The 22,023-nt window shown below is 43.6% G+C and overlaps 1 protein-coding gene across 1 annotated transcript in view; it reads left to right on the top strand.

The window, feature by feature from the left end:
• The window catches only part of slc30a6 (solute carrier family 30 member 6), a 52,120-nt gene that overhangs the window by 5,699 nt on the left and 24,398 nt on the right, over positions 1-22,023 (top strand). Inside the window, exons 4-6 of the mRNA XM_028007051.1 lie at positions 1,086-1,170; positions 17,282-17,324; positions 17,551-17,616. Coding sequence (XP_027862852.1) covers positions 1,086-1,170; positions 17,282-17,324; positions 17,551-17,616 — 194 coding nt within the window. The remainder of the gene's footprint in view (positions 1-1,085; positions 1,171-17,281; positions 17,325-17,550; positions 17,617-22,023) is intronic.

The raw sequence follows: 22,023 nt of genomic DNA, 5'->3' as shown, positions 1-22,023 counted from the left end.
ATGAATCGACTTTAAACTCTTCGTTATTCTTCGTTATTCTGACCAGAACCGCTGGTTCTGCTGAGGTTCTTTATAAAACTGCAGCTGAATGGATCTGAATGCTGCGTGATAATCACCATCTGTCCTGCTAAAAACAAATTCATTCTCATTTTAAGGGTTTGATGTTTGAATCTGACTGAAAATAAAACTTTTATCTCCTCGTTATAAAAACTAAATCTTTGGTTCTGAAATGGAAAATTAGTAATGAGAGAAAAAGAAGAGGAGCGTCGGTTTTCTGCTCCTTGCATAAAGTGAAGGTAAAGATAGTGAAGCTGGATTATTGGCTTACTCCAGTCTGAGCTGGGATTTCCCAGGACGGTTCGGTCCGTCCTAAAACGGACTTATTCTGATGCCTTTGCCATCCATCTGGACCAGAACCCTTAAATACTCTGTTCTCCATGGAGGTCCAAAACAGACCAGACTGGAAATCAGCATGAGGCTCAAAACCTTCATGCAAAACATTTGATTTGTTTTTATCATGTCCCGTTGTTCACCGCGCCGCCCGATTACAAAAAACTGAATCCAATAGAAAAACATTTTAAAACAGATTTTTAACCAAACCGTTGACAAGCTCTGAAGTTGTTTTTACATTTTTTTATGTCGAGTTTTAAAACACTTTTTGGTTTAGAAAAGCTCATATTTTAATCTCGATATAGACACTTTACACATGCAGGAGTCCTTTAAAACTTTGAGTTTTAATAAAACAGTGATGCTGTGGGCTCCACTGGATAAACAGGAATCACCATGGCAACTGGTGACCTACATTTCCTGGTATTAGATTTTCAAAATAAAGCCAACAGGTACTAAAAAATAACTAACTCGTCTAACAGAAGGAAATATTTCTTCTTTTTGCTCCATTTTGTGTATCATTTTAAATTTTCAAGGTTGAAAATGTTAACTTTGAATAGTTTTAACAAACGTTTTGACGTCTAATTGTATGTTTTCAGTTAAGATTGAGTTAAATCTTGTTGTTTTCTGGGTCCAACAGGCTGAAGTTTTGCTCCTCATGTTTCTCATTTCTTCTGTTTGTTTTCTGTCATTTTCAGTCGTGGAGGATCCTGCTGTTCGGAGCGCTCAACCTGCTGTGCACCGGCTGTCTGCTGCTGTGGTGCAGCTCCACCAACAGCATGGGTGAGCACAGCGACCCACACTGATCCACACTGATCCACACAGACCCACACTGATCCACACTGATCCACTGTACAGCGACCAGCAGACAGACGTAGGCCGTCTGACATACCGGCTCTGACAGAATTGTCCTCTTTGAGACGTTAACCGGCGCAGAAACCTGTCCACACACAGTAAACACAGATTGACAGCCTCACATCTAGATGTGTGTGTGTGTGTGTGTGTGTGCAGCTGTAAACACACACTGTGAACGGGTCTCAGGGCGCCGTCGCCTCACTGCGGGGTCCGGACCGATCCTTCTGCCTCTCAGCGGGGAATTTTGCTGCTGTTCTGGTCGACTCAGTTAGACGGAGGCAGCAGCTCTTTTTACCTTCTATGATCTGAAGAAAAGATCCGTTACATCGATGGAGAACACGAACACCAAAACGTCAGAACATGAAGAACATGAACACCAAAACGTCAGAACACGAACAACAAAACATCAGAACATGAAGAACATGAACACCAAAACGTCAGAACATGAAGACCAAAACATCAGAACATGAAGACCAAAACGTCAGAACATGAAGACCAAAACGTCAGAACATGAACACCAAAACATCAGAACATGAAGACCAAAACATCAGAACATGAACAACAAAACATCAGAACATGAACAACAAAACATCAGAACATGAAGACCAAAACATCAGAACATGAACACCAAAACGTCAGAACATGAAGACCAAAACATCAGAACATGAAGACCAAAACGTCAGAACATGAAGACCAAAACGTCAGAACATGAAGACCAAAACGTCAGAACATGAACACCAAAACATCAGAACATGAAGACCAAAACATCAGAACATGAACAACAAAACATCAGAACATGAAGACCAAAACGTCAGAACATGAAGACCAAAACATCAGAACATGAAGACCAAAACGTCAGAACATGAACACCAAAACGTCAGAACATGAACACCAAAACATCAGAACATGAACACCAAAACATCAGAACATGAAGACCAAAACATCAGAACATGAAGACCAAAACATCAGAACACGAACAACAAAACATCAGAACACGAACAACAAAACATCAGAACATGAAGAACATGAACACCAAAACATCAGAACATGAAGACCAAAACGTCAGAACACGAAGACCAAAACGTCAGAACACGAAGACCAAAACATCAGAACATGAACAACAAAACATCAGAACATGAACAACAAAACATCAGAACATAAAGACCAAAACATCAGAACATGAACAACAAAACATCAGAACATAAAGACCAAAACATCAGAACATGAACAACAAAACATCAGAACATGAACACCAAAACGTCAGAACATGAACACCAAAACGTCAGAACATGAACACCAAAACATCAGAACATGAAGACCAAAACATCAGAACATGAACACCAAAACGTCAGAACATGAAGACCAAAACGTCAGAACATGAACACCAAAACATCAGAACATGAAGACCAAAACATCAGAACATGAACAACAAAACATCAGAACATGAACACCAAAACGTCAGAACATGAAGACCAAAACGTCAGAACATGAACACCAAAACATCAGAACATGAAGACCAAAACGTCAGAACATGAACACCAAAACATCAGAACATGAAGACCAAAACGTCAGAACATGAAGACCAAAACGTCAGAACATGAAGACCAAAACGTCAGAACATGAAGACCAAAACGTCAGAACATGAACACCAAAACATCAGAACATGAAGACCAAAACATCAGAACATGAAGACCAAAACATCAGAACATGAAGACCAAAACGTCAGAACATGAAGACCAAAACGTCAGAACATGAAGACCAAAACGTCAGAACATGAAGACCAAAACGTCAGAACATGAAGACCAAAACGTCAGAACATGAAGACCAAAACATCAGAACATGAAGACCAAAACATCAGAACATGAAGACCAAAACATCAGAACACGAACAACAAAACATCAGAACACGAACAACAAAACATCAGAACATGAAGAACATGAAGACCAAAACGTCAGAACACGAAGACCAAAACATCAGAACATGAAGACCAAAACATCAGAACATGAACAACAAAACATCAGAACATGAAGACCAAAACGTCAGAACATGAAGACCAAAACGTCAGAACATGAAGACCAAAACGTCAGAACATGAAGACCAAAACGTCAGAACATGAAGACCAAAACGTCAGAACACGAACAACAAAACATCAGAACATGAAGAACATGAACAACAAAACATCAGAACATAAAGACCAAAACATCAGAACATGAACAACAAAACATCAGAACATAAAGACCAAAACATCAGAACATGAACAACAAAACATCAGGACATGAAGACCAAAACACTAAAACATTAACACATCAGAACATCAGAACGAACGGGCTCAGGATCCCAGACGTCTCTCGCGCTTCGGTTCCCTCTCCACTTTAGTCTTGCAGAAAGTTTTCACACTTATTGAACTATTCCATGTTTTACTGGGAAATAAAATAGTTCAGCTTAAATTAGAGCGTATTCATAAACTGGAGGGTGAAACAGTAAATGTTATTTAAACCTTTTTAACAAATTTAATTTCTTCCGACTTTTTCATCATAATTCTGCAGCAGAAGAATCCGGACGATAAATCTGGACATAATCAATGTTTGAAAATGATAATATTGAAGTGATGAAAGCAGTCTGAGTCACTGAACGCATCACATCCCGACCGACCACTCCTGGCCCAGCATCCAAACAGAACCGGGTCAGAACTAGGTCAGAAGCTGAAGCCAATGCTCCACTAAAGGCCTTTGCTGTTAGCAGTTAGCTTCTTGTTTAAAAGCTTCCTCCGTCTGCTAACCGTGCTGTCGCTCTCAACATCTTTAAAATTCACCCGAGATGGCGGCCATCTTTACCGCTGCGGCGGCCATCTTTACTGCTGTAAACGGAGCGCTGCTGGGAAGCAGCTACGTTCTTCTTCTGCGCATGCGGGTCGCTTTGGGGTCGTAAACCGTTCGCTCAGAAGTCTGACTGCAGTCACATTCAATCAGACAGGAACAGCTGCCCAGAAAGATCTGAACTGAGCATGAAGATCTGCTGCGTGAATGTAAACTCTCTGTAAACTCTCTGTGCCTTTAGGGGGCGTTGTAACTTTGTTGTTCCAATGTTTCCCCCAGTCTCCTAAGCTTGTGTTCAGTGATAGTTTTTCAGTGTTTAATTCTGCTGTCAAAGCAGCTGATCAATAATTATCTTGGTTTCAAAGTGTCTGAAAATCCCCTCAACATTATTATCTGCCTCCTCCGAGATGAAAAACTCGACAGTTATGAAGTGAAAGGCAGTGAGAAGTGTTGTGTTGGTGTTCTGGTGTGTTTGTGTGCATCAGAGGGTGGCTGAGCTGTAAACATGCGGCTATCGCTGCCGCCTGTCTGAGATCACGGCCTGCTGCAGCCAGACCTCGTGTTTATGCTCGGCCACCAACCCGAGACCCGCTCAGGGACCGCGCCGCTCTGGAAAAACGCTGCCATGAAGAGAACAGCGTGCCACCCGATCCCTGCACGCTGCAAATACTGCAGAAAAACACGCAGACAGACGCTGGCGGGGCGGCGTCGGGTGTCGCGCTCGCAGGAAGTGGAGAACCGGGGATCGAACGGCTGGGAGAAGGAGACACCGCTGTCGATACTCAGGATGGATGAGACGGCTTCAGGATGCTTCTGTTCTACCTGCGTCACCTGGACCCACACACACACACACACACACACACATACACATACACATACACACCCTCTGATGAAGCTTTTAACTGTTTAGATGAAAACTGAACTGTTTAATTTCTGCTTGGTCTCTATTTATTTATTTTAGATCAATTTATTTCCTCCTTATTGTTCATGAAACTCAGATTTTCCAGATGATCAGTGAATGAAACAACAAAACGATACGGATTTTCCTCTGCTCTTAGTTTTATTAGACTTTGACTAAATATGATGAAAATACCCTAAAAGTATAATTATACTTTATATGGTACCGAGGGCGGAGCTATCAGTCGTTGTTATTATTATTATTATTATTATTATTATTATTATTATTGCTCCTGTCAGAACACAAAAGGTTTTCTGTTTTTCCTGGTTTTGGTTTTGGTTCCTGGTTTTCCTGGCATTTTTCCGGTTTCCTGTCTGACTGAAGTCACTGCTGATTCCTGGAAAATTTAGTTTGATTCCAGTTTTTTCCAAGTTTGTAATTTTAGAAAAACTATGAAAAATACTTTAGTTCCTTTTCTATTGTCTAATTATTCCTTCCTTGATTTTGCTACTCTTACAGTTTGTCATGAATTCATAGACAATTTTTACCTTTTATGTAACTAAATTCTGGGTTTTTTCCATGATAAATATGTTGAATAACTTCTAAATATGTTTAACCAGTAAAAATAAATCTGACCTGAGAGAGAAGAGATGTTTTCACCACAGGAAGATTTTATTAACACTAGAATAAAGAGATTATCTTTGTCCTTATTGCATCACTCAGTATTTTAATCGTTTTGTTGTGAAGGTTGTTTCAGGTTATCTACTGTGGAGAAAATATTTTTTCTGATAAATCTCCACCTCCCATCCATATTCAAACTGGAGTTTGGGTGACAGGAGCTTTAAAGGTTCAGATTTATACCTGAAATAGGAGAAAATGAGAAGATCATGAAAAACCAATCCTGCTGGCAGAAACTACAACAGTGGAGCCATTTTTGTAGTTTCTTCTTCCATCTGAGGTTCAGATGCTTGGACTCATTTAAACCTTTGATTAGTTTGAGCGGAACAGATAGAAAACCCGAACAGACCAGAGGATGATGTCGGAACCGGTCCGACTCAGAACCGGCACAGAAACTGAAGGTTTCCCACAGTTGAGCTGGAATTTTCTCCGGATTGGGAATGTTTCCATTCAAACATGAGACGTGGTGAGGTCTGAAAAGTTTTCCTGAACTGGTTTGTTGGGTTCAGGAATCAATCAGTGAATTGATTTCTGACAGTTTAGTGATTTTGTTCTCTTGCTGCTGTTTATAGCTAGAAGCTTTTTTTACAGTTGGTTTGTGAAACATGAGATATTTCCTGCAGCTCACCACCTCGTCTTGATGTTTTTCTTTTCTGTGACCTTTTAAGGTTAATCTTTGAAATGAGGGCAGGACTTTCCAGATGGGGCTAAACGAGTCTTCTCCTCTGTTAGCCAAATGAAATGCACATCTGGTAGAATTAGCTCTGTGTCTAATTTAGCAGTTATTAGTTGGTTCAGAAATCTTTTCTAGTAATTTGCTGCAGTTTGTTGTTTTTTCCTCGATGCATGCAGGTCTGTTGGGAGCGTTCGAATGCGCACATCCAGCGCCTCCAGTGAATTTCCGCCTGTAGTTTAAATGAAGCAGAAGTCCGTCCCTACAGAGAGACACACATTCGCTGGGTTTTCTCTCTTTCACACTCACACTAACGTCCTCTCTGACCTCCCCTTTGCAAGTCTAATGCCATGCTCCAGAGCAACTGCTCCTCTGATGCGCTCAGAGCGCCATGCATGCAGCCCTGCTTATATAGAAACACACACTCTTTGGCCTCATTAGCCCATGACTAACGGCTTAACAGACGCTCTGCAAACCGTGTAGACTTGATGCATCCTTTACGGGACGGGGGGGCTTGGCTCGGCGGACCACGGAGGCTGTCGAAAGAGATAATCGGAGCGCTGCTTATCCGTACTCACTGTTCCTAATGTCATTTCCCTTCTGTGTTCGTTACTTAGAAAAACCCAGCAGCAACAGATTGGAGTTTCCACTCCTCTCAGTGACTGTGGGTGGAACCGACAGTGTTTACACGGGTTATCTAAGCAGATTTATAAAGCGAAGCAGCGATTCACACACTGACACGGTTTCTCGTGACTTGACAGTCCAGCTCTCAGAGCAGTTGACCTTCACACAGTCGTGATGCAAACACTGGTTCTGAAAGCTTCAGGTGTCAATCTAAGGGTTCGTTCACACCAGTCATGTTCAGTCTGCTTTATTCCAACTTCAGTCCGTTTGTACAGAAAGTCCGGATCGTTTGGAGAGAAGTGAACTCTGGCGCGGTTCAGTGAGAAACAGAACCAAAGCTGCTGGAATTAGAATGAATGTTGCAACTTTGGTCCCCAATCAAATCTCGTCTACCGGACCGTCAGCTGGGAAAACGCCGTCAGTAGCAGATTGAAAAAGTGGCAGAGTGATGGAGAACACCATCTTAGCTCCATCATCAGTTGGCATCAAACCGCCACACATGACGGAAATGTTTGGAGGTAAAGACTTTTTTCTGGTTCTTCAGAAATCCATTGACCTGCATAGAATATTTTTTTAGGATTTCCAAGACAGAGTTTTTCCAACACTGATGGGTTTCGGAGTAGAGGGGCTGCAATGAAGCGTCTTCTGTCCGAGATAAACTACAGACTGAACTCCTGCTAGGACAGCAGAATACGTCCAGAAAGATTTCTTCACTCTGATGATTCCTGATGAATACCTGAAGAAGAAAATGCTATGAAGATGCTCATCCATGAATCTGGTTGCTTCTGATCCGAGAGACTTTGCCCCAGTGCCACCCAAGGACGGTCATGGATAAAAAATTGGATCAAAACCCAGCAGGAACATCGTCCAGCTATCCAGGAACAGTTTGGTGATGATCTAAGAAATCAAATGTGCAACACGTCACAAGACTCAAAGGAAACAACTGGGTTAAATATCAGATCTTTGAATGTTTGGAAGCTCCCCAGGTCTGAAGCCCACCGATCACCTGTGGTCAGAAAGAAACCGGGTCACCTCTGAGCACTGAGAAGGTGAGGATGAAGCACCATCAGTCAGAACCTGGACCAGACATCGGTACCCAGGAATACATTATTCAGAAGATACAGAGGAGATCCTGATCACATGGCTGCAAAAACGAGCCCAAATCATCACCCTCCTCCGCCGTGCTCAACAGCTACTATGCTGTGCTTGGTTTGGTCCAAACCTGGAGCTGTGGATTACAGGCGGGTTTGGGTCCAGACACAGAGCAGGTGTCTGTAAAGGTTTGGTTTATAAGGCTCCATAGTTCATCTCATCACTGCAGATCGAACCTGAATGGACAAGCAGATGCTCCTGACCTCATGGGTTAACAGCAGGTTCTGGTTTAATCTTATTAAACAGAACCAACCATGACTTTGCACTCCTCTAGCAGCTTAGCTGAGCTTTGAATAGGTGTTGCAGCTGTGTGCTTCTTTAAGCTCTGGTTCTGTTTACGTCTTGTCGTTTAAGCGGACCGTTTCTGGCTCTGCTCCTGAAACATCATCTAATACTTTGTACTTTATAAAAGAAGCCATGTTGGAGTCAATCCCCCACTCTGCGCTGTACCCTCGCCCCCACTGACCTCCGGCTGCAAGACTAATGCTGTGATCTGCAGCAACTGACTCACACAAAGCCTCATATGTACATACCGCGCTGGAAAACAAGCCCACATTCTGGACCCATTAGCTTATGACTTCAGGCTTAGCATGTATGGAAATAAACACACACACAGGCACACACACACACATATAGGAATAATGTCCCAGTATGCTCTATAGGAGGCGGTAAGACTGTTGAGCCGAGAAATTTTCAAGCTGTTTTTCATCCAGACCCTAAAAATTCCCCATCCTGGGTTCTAAGGAGCCAGTAACTGGTACCGCCTAGAAATGTTTGCTTTTGGACCAAACTAGGTCTGATGTTGGTATGATTCAAATATTCATAACCTTCAAGATCATCATCGCTCCTCCTGATCGTTAGTGCCATAACCAGGTTCTGCACTTTGAGGATAATGGGTCCATTCAACATGTCTGCCACATTACTGGCTTGTTGGGTGTTTATTCCTTGGGTTTGAAGTATAACAACCCTCCAAAACTCACATCAAAGCAGTCTTTTGCGATGTCATCACAGCAAGCATGACTGGGATAAAGTTTGTCCTGCAGTATATTGTGCTGTACTGACTAAACCATGCTTAGAAATTCTCAGCTTATTGGAATCTGGGAGCTACTAGGATGACAACTTTTTTTCCCTCTTTGGAAATGGGAACTCTGACGGGATTTACTGGAGATCCTGCATCTGGCAGAAAGAAAAGACTCCACTTCATCAAGCTTCAGCTGTCAGCCAGTTGTTCTGACATTTGATTCTACAAAGAGTTAATAGTCGGCTCAATGACTGCAAGCTCTCCTGGTCCCACAGCCACCAAACCACCAGCCTGCCACCACCATGCCTGAGAGCTGGTTTGGATTCTTTACGCTGAAACGCTGGTTGGTGTTGTCTGGTTGAGTGTTATGGCTGAACATTTCCAGTTTGAGGTGTTTAGGGTGTTTGGGATCACTGGTCTGCTGACGACCCAGTCGGCTCCACAGTACGGCTCGTCCCAGGTGGCTGAACCACAGATTGGAATCAGCTACATCATATTTTTCTTTACTTGTGAACATGTCTGCTGAATATTTGTATAACATTGCAGCACTTTCAGGTCTTTCTATTATTTGTTGGCTAGTTTTGTGCTGACCTGGTTAATAAATTCTAACTTGTTCATTCAGTTTTTAGTTTTAGAATTTGTTTGGAGATGAATGTAGTGCATTGGGTCCAATCGGGAACACGAACGGTTCACATGCGTCACTAAAATCTCCCTGTTCCAAGTCGATCTTCATACAAGCTACCTGTTTTCTGCTAAAACATCTTTTCTTTTGAGTTGTTTGTGTGACACGGAAAACTTTCCCTGGCAGAGGCAGGAACTGTGAGCGTAATGGTAATGGGACCAAAAATGGACGGAGTTGGGTTTCGTTAAAGTGTTCTGATTGTGTGTTCAGTGAAGCTGGACTTAAATTCAGCTGTGTGTGTATTTAGTTTGGCGGGTAAAACAGCTGATGCCTTTACTTTGTTAAGGCTGGAAACCGATCCGGTCGTCCGCTGCACAATTTGATCCAAGAGGAGCCGCGCTCGCTCAGGAGGTTCTGTAGAATCATCACCAGATTGTGTTTCAGCAGCAGTGCAACAACAGCGCTGCCTGACCAGCATCAAGAAACCCACACCGGCCCACTTTTAATGGCTGAGACCCCTGCTTGCTGCTGGCCCGCAGCATGATTCCTTCCTACGGACCAGAGCAAAGCAACGGCCGTTATATTTCTTTCGACAGGATCAGCGTCCTGACTGAGGTGATGTTCTTCTACGGCCCATCTTCCCTGTGGTTGTACACTTCTCCGTCTCTTTAATATTTCATCCGATCGGCTGTACGATTCCCTCTGAACGACGCTCCCGGTTTGAGTGTTTCTCAGAGAAACCAGGTCAAGTGTCTCTTCCACAGACGGATAAACACACCTCCTCCTCATCCTCTCCGCTCTCCCCCTTTGCTTTACATTTCTCCTCCCTGTCCTCTTTACTCGGAGCGTACCACCCAGGGATGATGTCTTATTTCTGACAGTTCCTGTAAGAGTAAAAGCCATGTTGTGGTTTCTTGGTGAGGACACGACTGTGAATTTTTATCCCAACATGTTAGTCATGTTTTGCATTGGAGCAATGTTTGTATGCATATCCATTAGTTTGTTTGTTTGTCATGGAGACACGGCTCAGTGCACACGCGTGATCTATGAGTGTGTGTATGTGGGTGTGTGTTGTCCTCGGGCCTTGAGTGTTCCTGTGTGTCAGAACACAGCTGGTGAAGCTTTCCTTCCCACGGGGCCCTTCGGTACACCCAACACACACTCACACTGTGGGGGTGTGTGTGTGTGCGATCAGCTCCTCTTACTCTCTGAACATCCACTACATCTGCTTCTCGCTCGGCAGGACTGGATCTCCTGAAGATGTTGATGATGTGTGCAGAGGAACACATCTCCAAATAAGACAGACAACTAAATAAACATCAAATCTTTACCTTTGAGACACATTTTATCTCCTCAAGAAGCAGAAAATCTGCTGATTAATATCTTGTTGCAGTTTTCTTGACTGATTGGTGACAAACAGATTTAGGCTGCATTCCCACCAGCTGTTAAGTTTGCTTCACTCCAACTCCAGTCCGTTTGCTCAGAAAGTCCGGTTCGTTTGGGATCAGCGATCAAACCTGATGCAGACCAAGAAACTTTGGTCTGACTATGAACCTAGGTTTCAGTTTGGTTGAAGTGGTGCTGTATATGTGAACACCAAGTGGACCAAAAGCATTAAGCGGACTACAGCGCATGGCATTCTGGGTAAATAGAACCAAAACAAACATGTGAGTCTAACACTAGCGGGAGAAATGATTCATGGTTTTTTGTTAGAGAAATCCTCAAAGTCTGGCGCCACTCCACTTTACTTTCCATTGGGTGAAGAAGGAAGTTGCTCTCAGTGTCTTCAGAGGTTTTTGTGTCGTTTCCTTCAGTGGTTCTTGGTGCAGCGCGCCCACAGGCCAGGAGGGGAACAGGTTGGTTTGACTCAGTGCAGACAGGAAGAGAACCACAGCAGCTGGAGGTGGAGCAGATGATGCAGTTTTGGTCCCCAGTCAAACAGAATCTACTGGACTTTCAGTTGGATGAACAGCCATAAGGCTCCCATACACTCCAGTGTACTGTACGTGTTCGTTGAACCACGTGGATTCTGCATTCACCGTCATTGGTCGAGTTTTTATTGCGGATTGTACCGATTTCCTGGACAAATTCCTTCATTTCCCACAGTTTCAGCCATGACCTTAATGGAAGGAGATCATTTATGTGACACTGAGTACAAATACGCATCATGGTAGTAAAAGTTGACCTTTGCATGTCCGTGTCAGTGGACGTCCGCACTGAGTCAACCTCAAGTGCACACGTACCTCCAGAGTGAAGTAAGTATGTGGGAACCTTAACATTTATTCTGGACCAGGTAAAGGACCAGTTAAACCAGTCTGACCAACGATCTGAGGTTCAGTAGAAACCCAAGGAGAGTCCAGTCTCTCCACAGAGGGTCACTTGTTTAACATGAGCTGCTTTAACAAACCAGTACTCTGGGTAGTACTTTGGTCTTAATGGACGATGTTACATTGATCCTAACAACCTCAGAGGGACTTCAGGGTCATAGGTCACGGCTGAGGGGGTCTGCAGATTGGGTGGAGCAGGTTGTGGCGGTTAGTGTGTCCCAACAGATGCCTGAGATCAGAGTCTCTGTTTCACCACATAAATGGAGGCATTGGAGCTTCGGTCCGGTTTCATATCGACTGAGGATGACATGATGATGAGTGTGTGCGTGTGTGTGTTGTGGTTACAGTGTGTGTGTTGTGGTTACAGTGTGTGTGTTGTGTGTTTAATCAGTCATGTTCTTCAGTTTTAAACATGTAGAGAAAAGCTCTTGTTTGCTGTTGTGACCCGTCATGTTGTATCTTTGCAGGGATCAGGGAGTCTGTCAGGTGGGTTCGGTTCTGTCTGGCCGTCCTTCAGGTCCAGTTTCAGGTTTCTTTCTAAACAATCAGCACTTTGCGTTTCTTCATCTCTGTCCTCCTCCTCTTCCTCGTCCTTGGGGATCCTCGTCACCGCAGCAGTTGAGACGTTCGATAGAAGCTTTTAGTTTACATCTGCACATCACAAGAGCTGACCCGACACCACGGCCCGCTCTGTGGGTCTCAGTTTACTGTTTACCGGAACCGATGCCACTAAGCCTCTGTTTGCTGTGGTTAGCACTTCCTCCCCTCCGTGTTTCTGATTCCCTCTTCATTTATGACCGGATTGATAAGACGACGGACCCTGAACTAGTCAGAATATAAAAAAACTTTATTATTGCTGCTTCCTGGTTTGGATCAGTTTATGCAAAAATAAGCTACATTTAGACCAAACCAGATCAGATTCAGCTGATTAAATGACCATCACAGCACTGCTGTAAAATCAGGAGATGTGGCATTTTGCTGCAGCAGTGACCTTAAAGAAGCATCTGTTGCTGCCTCTATAGTCCTCATGATTGACTCAGCACAGACTTTGGTTGGAAGGGAAGACGGAAGAAACCAGATGAAGCATTTTAGCACCTTCACCTCATACCAGCTGTCCGGCACGGTGGTGGAGGGCTGATGGTTTGGGCCTACTTTTCTGGAACAGGAATCCGGACACCTTGCAGGCTCCTCTGTACACCAAAGTTTTATTTAACCAAATGTGAGTCCATCTGTCCATCAGCTGAAGCTTGGGCCAAACTGGGCCGTCAGCAGAACGACCCAGGGAGAGACGTGAACACAACAGAATATCTAAAAACAAAATGAATCCTTCGGGTTTACGGTACAGAAACCATAAACACAAGCACCCATAAATAAACCTGCTTCAGATTTACAGCCGTTCCAGAAACGCAGCACAAAAACTCAAGCCTGGGATTTTTCTATGTAAAACAAACAGAAAATCAACTTATTGCACTAAAATCTTTGACGAGTACTGTAGGGGGCGCTAGCTGGATCAGTTGGTACCGTGTGCAGAAACTGTGGTCTTCAACCCAGTGGTCCTGGGTTCAGTTCCTGACCCATACACTGCATGTCTTCCTTCTCTCTCCGCCCCATTTCCTCTTTATTTACTGTACAATAAATACCATTAGAGTCTAAATAAATGTTAAAATGTATGTGATTAATTAATCCAAGTTAATTCGTTTTAGTACTGGCCCTATTATATTTATAACCAACCATAATGAGAATATTAATATTGATATCGACCCAGATTTTCATATCAGTGCATCCATAAATACAATCATTTCCCATCCAATGATTGTGAATGAAGCTTGTTGCTCAAGCAGCTTATTGATTCTTTTAGCTTAAAGCAACAGATCTTGGTAAATAAGCCTGAGGGTCTGTAGGTGGTGAATAAACGTCCAGCTCAGTCTTCATGCGTCTGTTACTGTTGCACATGATCGCTGCTTCGGTCCTCCACTTTCCTTTACTCTTCCCTGGATGTTTGGGCTGCTCATGTGCAGACAGCATTAAATATTCATCCTCCTGCTTCTCCTCTCATTTCTCCTTCTTCCCTTTGACTTTCTCCTTCCCTCTCTCTGTCGAATCTTCTTTCACCTCACTTCTTAGCAGTTTAATCTTTCAGAAGAAGTCAAATATGAAGGAAACTTGGGGACATAAGAGAAGTGAGGACTGAAAAGCAGATGGCTAGAGAGTAGTTTGACTGAACTTCTCCATCGATCGTCTGATGGATATTTTCTTTTCATTGTGTGTGTGTGTGTGTGTGTGTGGACATCATAAAATGTGTGTTCTCTGTCTTCAGTTTAGCTTTCTGCCCATCTGTGAGTTGTAGATGACGAACGTCTCGCCGGCTGTTTGTTGCTCTGGTGTCACTTCCACTCGTCCTCTGGGTGTCAGTGTTTGTAAGCTGGAGTCTTATGAAGAACCTGAGCCTGGCTGGGTGTGTGTAGGGGTGTGTGTGTGTGTGTGTGTGTGAGAGAGAGAAAGAGAGACTGTATGTAAAACTATCCGAGCACAGCGAGGGGAAACTGTAACCCGTCCATTGATTGAACCCGGCCTGTTTCAGGGTCACTGTGATGTCAGCGTTTGTATTATTATTGCTTTTATTGTCTGCAGCTTTTAATTCAACACAACACAATGACATCAAACCTCATTGATCCCTGTGGAGACATGAGCTGCAGCAGATCACAATAACAGGCAGATGCAGCGAAAGCAGACGACTGAACATGAAGACGTAAAACGATCTTCTGATCTGGAAACCTGGTGAATCAGGAGTTATGATGTTTTGCTTTTCTCCTGACAAATTCTCAGATTATCAAACCACAGAATATGACCACAATAGCCGCATAAAGGCAGAAAGTCAGCCATGTAACGTGTGAAAATTCATTAGCAGGTTATTGATGTTCGCCGAGTCAGTTTGGACCAGAGTCTGACGGCCTTTAGACACGTCTTGGGAAAAGGATTCATCTAAAAGTTTTAGGAGCGTTTTGAGACGTGTTCTCCATCTGCATCTGGATTATTACAGCCATGCCCAGCTTCTGATAAAACTACACTGGTTGATTCGCACCCAGCAAGTAAAAATCACAAATTCACATTTTATTTTTCTTCCTTTGTTTTATGCGACATCTTAAAGTTTACTCAGAATGTTCATAATAATTGGATGGAAACTGATTTATCATAAACTGAATATTGTCCCTCAGAGTTTCTGATGTCATTACATTGTTTCGATATTTGGATTTTTTCATATGATTTTTGGTTGAAACCAGTTTTAAAAGTTTCAGACAAAAGAAATGTGTTCGGGCCGATGGCCTGAATCCTGCCAACACCTCCAGAATTTAATCATTTTTCCATTTCCAGTAATAATCTGGGTTTCCTGTAATGTTTACCTGCCTGTGGTCCTTATTGGTTGATTATTGAAGCGTTTAGGTGAGTTTCATGGGAATTCATCCCATCCTGGTTAAGGATTTATAAGATGAACTGGACCGAACCCTGTAGAGCTCCGTCAGTTACTCTGGTTCTGGAGGAAATCCTTGATGTTGGTTTGAAAGTTGGGTTCAACTCAACGGCTGTTACCATGGTAACAGGTCAATTAGCTGTGGTTCAGGCTCATCGATGGTGCCTGGTTCTGCAGCTCTGAAACTGTTTCTATCGGTTTTGTATCAGTTTGCTCCGTTCTTCTCGTCTCCTTCCTCCACTCTGCCGCTCCTCTTCATCAGTTGCCCAGACTCTCACACTCTTTCTCACTCATTCACCTCTCCTCTGTCAGTCTGTCCATCATCCTGTCTCCTGCCTTCTCACTTCTCTCTCTCTGTGCCGTCTATCTGCCTTGATGTTTCCATCCATCTGTCTCCCTCCCAGCCTGTCGCTCTGCCGCTCTCCGCCCCCCTCTGTCAGTCTCTGCGGGTCTTTGCCGCGGGCCTCTCTGTCAGGAGGATTACAGGGCGTCAGGTTGGCCAACATGGACTCTTTTAGTGGGGAAACAAAATGTTCCTCTCAGCACAAAGCCGCTCTAATCCTGCCTCCTCTTCCCCCACGGCACAGCCTGATTACAGAAAGCTGACAGGCCGGAAGACGGACGTTTCGGCAGACAGACGGGCTGAAAGATTGACAGATGGACGGGCAGGTTTGCTGTATTTAAGCCAAGCTGGTCTCGTTGTTTGGTTGGTTAACAGACTGATTAGTTTCTGGTTTACTCACTAACTTACTGAACCACCAGCTTTCCTGCTGCACTGGCTGCTTTCTACTAACTGACTCAGATAAAACTGATCCAGTTTCCAGACTCATTGGTGCTCAGACTCATCGCCTGAGCAGCTGTGGCCCGTCAGTACAACCATAGTTTGGTTCTGCTAACCTGCCTAATAAATCCTGGGCACTGATGTGGTCTGAAAGACGTAAACCTTAAAGATGATCCCATTTCCTAAGGTTCCTTCCAAGCCTTGGCGTCTGCATCCCTCAGCCCTCTTTGCCTCGCAGCATCTTCAGTTCCTCCTCTGCACACATCCAACCCATCTCAACCTCGGCTCTAACTTTCTCCCCAGACCACTCAGCATCTCTATTATTTATCTCTTTTATCACAAGAAAGAAAATGCAGCTTGGGAAGCCAACTTATCTAGATGCAATTATACTTGACACTGTTGGTTGTTGTTTTCAAAGCAAACAATCCAGGAGTGGCAATCATTGTCCTGTCTGCTGAGTGTGGATCACAGAGCGTAGAGATAAGGAAGACTGCAAATGTTGGCTTCTGTGGTAGTGCTAAGATGGTTTCCATTCTGCATGCTAGGATATATTTGGTGTTTGAACTATTAAAAAGGCAGTTATAAATTATTTCAGAGGGAGTCTCAAGTATTTGTAGAGTTCATCTGTTTGTGCCCAGCAGCGGTCCATAACTGCCACCAGGATCAGAGATCCACTGCGACACAAACATCAGATTTAAACGATGGTTTCACTGAAGCTACACAACCATCCCTGGTTCTGTGAAAGAAGGAAACACCATTTAAACCAGAGTTTGGTTTTGAGCCATGATGGAGTTTTTTCTAGTGAAGGGATGAGGATTAATACAGACTCATAAAAGAGCAGCTTCAGTCTTACAGATGATGCTGTGGTGTTATAGAAATGTCAGGTAAAAGCTTCTGTTACTGATTTGATCTACGATTCACCATCAGTGTTAAAAGCTCTGAGGTTTTCACTGTTTCTGTGTTTTCTTGTCTTTACAGCTTTAACTGCCTACACATATCTCACCATCTTCGACCTGTTCAGGTGAGTACCCGGGTCATTAACGTGGGTTTGGGTCAGAGGTGACCCTTGGCCGACCCTGTGGGTTGGTTCTGTGATTCTTCTCCACTTGTCGCTCACTGACTCTTCTCATCCGCTCTCCTCTCATCTCTGGCCTTCCACCCCTCCATCAATCACCTGTTCTCCTCTTTCCCTGCCATCACCCTTCCTCTCCTCTCGCTCCGTCTGCTCTTCCTCCTCTCACCTGCAGTTTGATCACCTGTCTCATCAGCTCCTGGGTGACGATGAAGAAGCCCAGTCAGGTCTACTCATTCGGGTGAGTTCACTCTGCAGGTTGAAGCTCTTAGAGCTGATATTCCACTTTCTTTCATTTACTTCACTGATGGACAGAATCAATTAGGTAATGTGAGGTCATTGCTGATGTCTTTCCTTCTTGGCATTGTGGTAACACACATGTTCAGGGTTTCCCCAGAAGACTTGCTAAGCCTGGTCGTAGCAGCGCTCGGTGTTTCCACCAGGTTTTTGTTTTTGAGTTCAAAAATGTTTAGTTGACAGGAAATGTGAAAATATCACCAGGTAATTATGTGTTACTGGAAGACAATAACAATACCCAAACACCAACTATAAAGTCTTCAAAAAGGTAAACATAAAAAGAAAATGAAAATAATTTTTGTACTTCAGATGTTTCATCTTTATCAATGATTTGCCTCTTTATTAGCTGAAGTTTCCGTTTCTTTTTCTGTCTTTGCTGCTGGATAAATGAACTTATAATAAATGAGTAATGCTCAGCCTGGTGGGGGTCGAGTAAAGCCTGGTGGCCCGCCAGGCTGATGATACACTGGGACAACCCAGTGGATGTTTCAGTTAAAACGATGTCAGTGTTTTATACCGAGACTCTCCAGAACCGGGCCTGGTACAGAATGCTGAGGTTAAACTTTAATAAAACCCAAAGAGTGAGATAAAATCTCAGAGAACGGACCGGGTCACCAAGAAACAAACACACCGGCCTGTGCAGCTGCTTCAGTCGCTGTCTGTTTGTCCATAAGAAGACGTTTGATCCTAAGAGGTGACCTCTGACCCCAGGGTTTGAAGGAGTGGCAATCAGGTGGAAATCTGCTTTTCAGCTTGACTTGAGTCCCATAAAGCCCCAGTGTGTGTGTGTGTGTGTGTGTGTGTGTGTGTGTGTGTGTGTGTGTGTGTGTGTGTAACGTTGCGTCCTGATGGTCTCCCAGTGGCTCAGCAGCAGATTTCTCCAGCTCCATCTAAGCCGCTGCAGCAGAAAAACGATCTTTCCAGGAATTATTCCGCTCCATTTGTACTAAATCTGGTTTATTGTTACAAGCTTTATTTTTCTGTTGAACTGATTGGTTTAAAGAACCACAACTAACCGGACCTTTAGCGCTCAGTCGGCTTTTAATCTGCAGTAGGTAGGCCTGCTCAGAGTATCGCTGATATCGTCATGGCAACGTCAGTGAGCGTAGCGTTCGTAAAGCGAAGGACGGTTCAGAGAGCATTAATTATTGGCTTATATATTCCAAGAGCTTTAAATTGTATTTTTCATGCTGGTCCAACATTGAACCAGTTGGACAGCGTCTCAGGGCAGCAGATGCTCCCACTGGACACTAATGGCAATACCCAAAGGTTAAAGGTCACAGAGTGCAGATGAGAAACGGAGGAAAGCAGGAGAGCGGCAGATATAATATGGTCAATCTACTTGACTCCTTTTCACTCTTAGTGTCGACAACAGGTAGAAATGATCCTTTAAAAAAAGGCTTTTATAATTGAAACTGATTAAAATAGTTAGATTTTCTTTTCTCTGGGATTAATTACAGATAATCTAATCTCAGTGATAAAGCTGTTCAGATTATACAGCATTTAATCATCCAGTAGCAAAGTTGTTATTTTGTAGCAATAATATTCTTCTTCAAATTAATAATATTGTTTATTTATTGCTTCTGGAAAAAAATCTGGATTTTTTCCAACATCTACAGTGAAACCTAGAACATGGCAGGCCAAGAAAATTAGTTTTTTGTTGTTTCCATTTAGAGAATAAAGTAATAATAATATAAAAATAAAGTCAAAAAGCTGTAATAGTACAAGAATAGAAATAAAAGCGAGAATAAAATCATAATGCAAAAATAAAGTTGCAGAATAAAGTTATAATAACTGATAATAAAGTTTAATATTACCAGAGGAAGGTGAGACTTTCTGTGAGATTTCCTCCATGAAATATAATAAAAATTAAAATGAGGAATGATGATTATTTTGGTATTAGTTTCACAAATATGGAGATAATTCATCTTTTATACATCAGAATCAAATTATTCTCACATCAGACCCTGATAACTGGTGAAGTTTTTTTTCCTTTCATTAAAACGACTTTTATTTTATAATTTTAAGATTTTTTTGCCTGGTAATATTTGTGTCTTGATGACAGTTAAAATAAAATAAAATAAAAATCTTCCTGCTGAGCAAGGAGTTTTTCTCCCTGCAGATCAGAGGTGGGTTTGTAAATGAACTTTGACCTGCATCAGGCTGACCCGGTTTGTGTTGCTCTGGAGCGCAGTGAGGTCTGGACTCATCCCAGTGGAACCAGAACCAGAACCGTTCAGAGGAAGCATGGCCCATCACACCGTGACGAACGGAGCCGTTTCTACTGACCACAGTGAGGAAGACGTCGGCATCAGAGGTTCTGGGCTCTGCTGTGACGGCGCCGTCAGCCTGAATATGAGGTGGCGGCTCTAATTCTGTTTTCCTAAAATCATCAATCTGACCATCATTAACTGGAGCGACCCAAACGCCTCGTGTGTCGCTTTCATCCTCCCAGTGAATCCTTTCTCACAGATTTCAGCGGCGGCGCTGTTCCTCCGCTGACGGGTCCGTTCCAGTCACAGCCAGGCTGGAGGTTCTTCTACATGGTGTCCGTATGGATCAGCCTTAGGCGGAGCGGAGCGTGACCTCCGACCTTGCAGCACGCAGCCAGTCCTCTCAAACAAAGAGCACTTTGTGGGAGTTTTTGCTGGAGTCATCTGTGGGCGTTCACGTCGCTTTGTGTGCAGACTGACACAGACGACCCGCAGGATTTTGGATCTCCGGATCGCGGGCCGGTCCATTCAGTTAGAACTCGCCGGTCAACAGAACCGTCTTCAGCAGCTTCCCGCATTCAGAACCGTTTCTCTGCTTCTCCTCCATCTGAATCACATGAACTCTTCTAGATTCAGCTGAGCAGCTTTAACGCCGTTTATCTCTGTTTACACCTTTAAGTTTCCCATTTTCCTCAAAACCTGACAGATTTGTTTGGCAACATTCACTCAGCAGGCAAATCTGACCCAAGTTCACTTTGTCTTTTTTGTCCATTTTTGACCCAAATGCCACTTTTCCTCAGCAGACTGATCGGCCCCATTCTCATTTTACTTTCCACCTAAACCAATCTGATCTGTCCTCTTCCATATGAGGAACTGAATCGATTGTTTCCAAAGCGTCTGCAGCCTGAACAGCCATGTCGTATTTTATCCGACTCTTACGTCACCGATGTGAGACAAGAGTCATGATTCTGCACCAGAAGAAGCAGGACGGAGTAAATCTGGACATAAACGATGATGTTCCACTTTCTACATGTCACTGAGCTCATTGCTTCCCTCCTGCCTGGATTTAAACCTGGAGACGTCCGGAGCAACTTTATTGCCCCTCATCAGCCGCTGAGGTTGCAGTGTGTTCCTCCTGGAGTTTCCAGCCTCAGTCATTAAACTCACATCTTTGATGGATAGACCAGCTTCAGCTTAAAGATGAGCTTGTCTTTGCAGGCTTATTGCTGTTTTATGGACGAGCCTGTTGCTTCAGCATGAAGCTGCAGTCTTTATGCACAGCTGCCTGGTAAAGCTGTAAACTCTGAAAGCCGGCCACTGCTGCAGCAGGCTGTGAGCTGTGGTCAGGTATTAGACCTCCAGGTCATCTGGGAGGATATTGTTTTATTTTATCTGATGTGATCATCATCAACGTTTGTTAAAATGTGCATTTTCAAGTATCGCATCAGAAAAGGTTGATAGAAACAGCAAAATGTGGAATAATTTCCTCGTTTCCAGGTGGTTTCAGCAAAACAGTTAATGCGCTAAAGATGGAAACACATTTGCTGAATAATTCCTGACACAGTGAACTTTCCCCTCTGAGCCTTACCAGAGGCACAAAATGTAAATATTTGAAAACCTTTGTGTGGCTCATGACATCTGGACGTAGCTTCTGTCTGCTGAGTTGTGGTGACCTGCTACTCTTCTAAAGCCCAGACGCCACAAACACCAGGAATCAACGGCATTTGAAAACCGACGCGTTTCGACTTGTGACCTTCGTCAGGGTCACTCATCCGGTTTATTTACAAACCCACCACTGGTCTTCTGCTCTCACTGGGCTTCAACAAAGTCGTTTCCTAGAATTCAGGAGTTGCTGACGGTTTCACCTTTACAGTTTAGGTGAAAACCGTAAAGGTGAAACCGTTAGCAGGACGTCCATCCTGTCTCTGTGTCCAGATGGCGGATTGGTCAGAGACTATCATCCTGCTTTAAACCTCTCTGACCTTTGACCTGGGCTTCTTGGTTTTCTGGTGGTTCTCTAAAGAACCTCTGAGGCCAGAAGCAGAACATCTGGACTCTATCGGCAAATCTCCTACAGGCACAAAACAAAAATGCTGGTCATAACAGGAGCACTTCTGTTCATTTAGTCAAACAGAAAG

Source organism: Xiphophorus couchianus, chromosome 22, assembly GCF_001444195.1.
Source record: "Xiphophorus couchianus chromosome 22, X_couchianus-1.0, whole genome shotgun sequence".
NCBI lineage: Eukaryota > Metazoa > Chordata > Actinopteri > Cyprinodontiformes > Poeciliidae > Xiphophorus > Xiphophorus couchianus.
This window is presented reverse-complemented; position numbering and strand designations above follow the sequence as displayed.